The following is a 3,804-nucleotide window of genomic DNA, read 5'->3' as shown; positions in this document are numbered from 1 at the left end:
GACGGGAGGGGGTGAGATGGGATGAGGCGAGACGGGAGGGGGCAAAACGGGAGGGGGCGAGACGAGAGGAGGCGAGACGGGAGGCGAGACGGGAGGCGAGACGGGATGCGGCGGCCCGACGGCACCGCTCCCCGACCCGGACACCGACCTGCTTCTCTCGGGCCTTCCTGGGAGCCTGTTTCCGTTGAACCGGGGTGGGATTCGGAGACCTGTTGCAGTTCTCTCTGAGCCGGGCCATCCTCTCCAGAGTTTCTGACAAAAACACAGGAAATAAACAAACAAACAAACAAACAAACAAACGGGGTGAGCAGAAGTTCACCCAGGACGGGTCTGCTGTCCTCACCCACGGTGAAGTCGTTTTCGATGTCCATGACGGGCGGCGGCGGCTCGCAGTACGGCTCGCTCACAGGACTGTCCACGGCGCCGAGCTTCTCGGAGGCGTCCGGTCGGGCGGACAGCTTCAGACTGTCGGAGGACGGGTCCTCCCAGTTGTTCAGGAAACTGTCCAAGTCGTCCGTGTCCAGGTCGTCACTGAGCGTGCTGATGTGGTCTGAAGGAAGAAACACGAGTTTTAGTCATCAGCTTGAAAATAAAAAGATCCTCCATGTTTGTTTGTTTGTTGTTTGAACGCTGAGCCACTCGGTTGTTTTCATGTTTTTATCGGAGTTCATTCAGACGTACACTTCAGCTACGGCTCTGCTTCGGCTTCATAAGCTAACTTTAGCAAAGCTTTTGTTAACTTTAGCTCTTAGCTAGCCTTTTGCTATTTCAGGCATTTAAGCCTTTTATTTGTTTCAGCTAGCCCTTGTTATGTTTAGCTCAGAAAGGCTTTTGAGGTTTTTAAGCTAACATTTTACTTTACCAGATTATTACTAACTTTGGCTCTTAGCCAACTTCTGATACTTTTAGCTTTAGACAACTTTTAGCTTCTTTCAGCTAGCCATTTGTTATTTTTAGCTTCCAACTAGTCTTTTGATAATTTTAGCAACTTTTAACTAACTCTGGATCTTAGCTAGCTTCTGATACTTTTAGCTTTTAGGCAACCTTTAGCTTCTTTCAGCTAGCCATTTGTAATTTTTAGCTTCTAGCTGGTCTTTTAATAATTTAGAAGCTTGTGGTTACTAAGCAGATTTTTTTTAAACTATAGTTCTTATCCAAGTTTTGACACTTGTTGGATCTAAAAAAACTTTTTGCTTCTTTTAGCTGACGTTTTGAAATTTTAAGCTTCTCGTTAGCCCTTAGATGCTTTTAGCTAACATTTTACTACTTTTAGCTAATCTATTGCTACTTTTAGCTATCCTTTTGCTATATTTATGCTAGTTGGTCTTTAGCTAGTGTTCTTGCTTCTTTCATTTCACAGCTTGCATTTTAATTCTTTGTTCTGATTCTTTTAACGACTCAGTTTCAGCTTCTTCAGCAGATTTCAGCTGCTCACAAAGAATGTTACAGAAAACTGTAACATTCGGCTGATTTCTCTCGTTAGCCGACGCCCACCTTCAGGTACAGCAGCCTCCTGCCTCTCCGGCTCGTCTCCAGCTGTTTTTTCTTCCGGGGCTTCCTGTTTGTCGTCGTCGTCTTCGGCTACCATCTCGGCCATGAGGATGAGCTCGGCCTCGTACGGGTCCGACGGGATCTTTTGCTTGATCTCCTGGATGGTTTCCACGATGCGCTCGGCGCTGTTCATCGTCACGGGCAGGAACATCGGCACCGGCAGCTGACACGTGAAACATCAAAGAAAATAAATCAGCACTGTATCGCCTGCACCGACTTCCAAGCGGCGCTGCAGCTGAACCTACAGGTACGGGCAGGCCCATGGGTTCTGGAGTGTACTGGCTGTACATGTTCATGGGGACAGGCAGGTAGACGGGCACAGGGACCGGCAGAACCAGGATCTTTGGAAAGTTGTCATCTACGGAGAGAGGAGGAAACACAAATCTGAGCGAGGACGTTCTGAAGATCTGTCGTTAATTTAGGGCAACAAATCGAACATTTTGGTTGAAAACCGGAGAAGCTGAAAGTTTTAACAAAAAGTTTAAATTACATTAAAACCCACGGAGCAGCTCGTTACGGACCGGACAGAACCAGAAAGATGAAATGAGTCAGAGAAAACTTTCAAAGTAAAGCTTCCGTCTGTAAAACTCATGATTTAACGTGAACGCTGTCACGTCAGACGATGGCTCCACGTCAACTCGGCTGAGTTCTGCTCCACGCCTCCTTTGGTTGCGCGACGCTCGCTTCATTTCTGAAAGCTCGCCGCTCTGCAGGAGGCGACCGTCTCCGTCCGTGATTTATGAAGGCAGCGTGAAGACGGACCGGACCCGGCGGCCATGTTACAGAAACGTTGTGAAAGTGCCTCCGGTCTCTAGATGCTTCCTCTTTGTCTCATGGCGTCTCTTTTAATATTTTTATGCATCTTTCACACTTTTATTATTATTGTTAATATTATTATTGTAATAATAATAATAATTATTGTTATTTGTCCTTTATCTGATCTTTTAATGTGTCAAGATACTTTTTCTGTTTGTGTTAATCTTTTATGCATCTATTTACTCCTGTGCCTCGGTCTTCTCCTCCTCCGCCCTGGTTGTCTCCTCCTGCCGGCCGTCTCCTCCTGCCGGTCGTCTCCTCCCTTCATTCTTAGGTTTGCAGTTGTTTCTTACTCGTCTCGATCAGCACCCAGCTCCGCTCCAGTGGGTGATGATGTAACTTCCTGTCAGTTGCTGTCAAACGGCTCCGTCTAGACGTTGAGACTTTGCCTGAACTCGTTTGTTTTGTTGCGTTTTCTTTAAACTGAGACAGAACTTTCAGAAATCAGCGTCTCTTCTATGAATGAAATCCTTTTTTCACCGATTTCTCTTTTCTATAATTTTAAAGATAAATGTACGAGCAGACTGCAGGTCTCTCTGCAGTCTGACGTTTGAACGCTAAATCAAAAACAAGCAGCAGCTGGAGGTTTGCAGAGACGTCTGTCTGTGCTCACCTGTCTGGGCTTCCCCATCGACAGTCTGCGTTTTGCAGGAAACTCCTTTGTTCTGCACCAGCGGTCTGCAGAGCAGAGCTTTGTTCTTCAGGATCTTTGGAGCGGCAGGAGAGTGGGGCTTCACCGCCTCCGTCTGAGTGCTGATCTGAAGACAAACACCGGACAGGAACGTCCCAACATCTTACACTGAACGTACACAATTTACAGAGTCACATCATTTTATTGGATTTTAACTTTTTTCCAAGTCTTTTAAAGTTTCACAGCTCTCAACAACCTAACTTCACAGACGCATGGCTCAGCACAGGAGAGCCAGCTCTTCAGGACAAGACTCAGCTGTTCACCTGCACCTCAGGGATAAGACACTCATTTGAGGACCGAACGTTCACATCTTGGGCCGAGGAGACAGATGGTTTGAGAGGGGCCTCAGATTTCAACTTTCAAAAACATATAATGCAGCTTTAGGACCGATTCCCAGCCAGTTTCACTTCTAGCCATGTGACCAGAGTGGCTCCTTGGCCTCAGACTAACAAAGACCCTAACGAACTCAGATTGTGAGGAATGATAGGACAATCTGCATATGTATCTAGTTTAGCTCAGCTTTATAACTCGAACTACACTCTCTGTTCTTTGACTTGAGAAAGCTCCTCGAATGAGAAACGTCTTCTGTTACAAAATAAAAGTCCAGTTCTTTAGTTTTTAACCTTTTTTTTTTTTTAATTAACCATGTCCTGAATGACTGAGAATCTTCACCATATTACAGATCTTATTGTTCCATATTTTCCTAACAGAGCACTTCTCTCTCAGACTGCAGGTTTACTTGTGGT

The 3,804-nt window shown here is 45.9% G+C and overlaps 1 protein-coding gene across 1 annotated transcript; it reads right to left on the bottom strand.

Moving 5' to 3' along the window:
• Positions 1–148: 148 nt before the first annotated feature.
• On the bottom strand, positions 149–3,125 carry LOC119425533 (zinc finger MYM-type protein 4; the record flags this gene model as incomplete). Its single annotated transcript, XM_037693060.1, is given in 5 exon segments — positions 149–252; positions 344–550; positions 1,495–1,714; positions 1,797–1,909; positions 2,981–3,125. Coding segments are annotated over 5 exon segments (789 nt in total), but the record flags the coding sequence as incomplete, so codon positions are not given.
• Positions 3,126–3,804: the final 679 nt, after the last annotated feature.

Source organism: Nematolebias whitei, chromosome 19 (genome assembly GCF_014905685.2).
Source record: "Nematolebias whitei isolate Nwh7 chromosome 19, NemWhi1, whole genome shotgun sequence".
Taxonomy (NCBI): domain Eukaryota; kingdom Metazoa; phylum Chordata; class Actinopteri; order Cyprinodontiformes; family Rivulidae; genus Nematolebias; species Nematolebias whitei.
The sequence above is the reverse complement of the archived record's forward strand: the minus strand, read 5'-3'. Positions and strand labels throughout refer to the sequence as shown.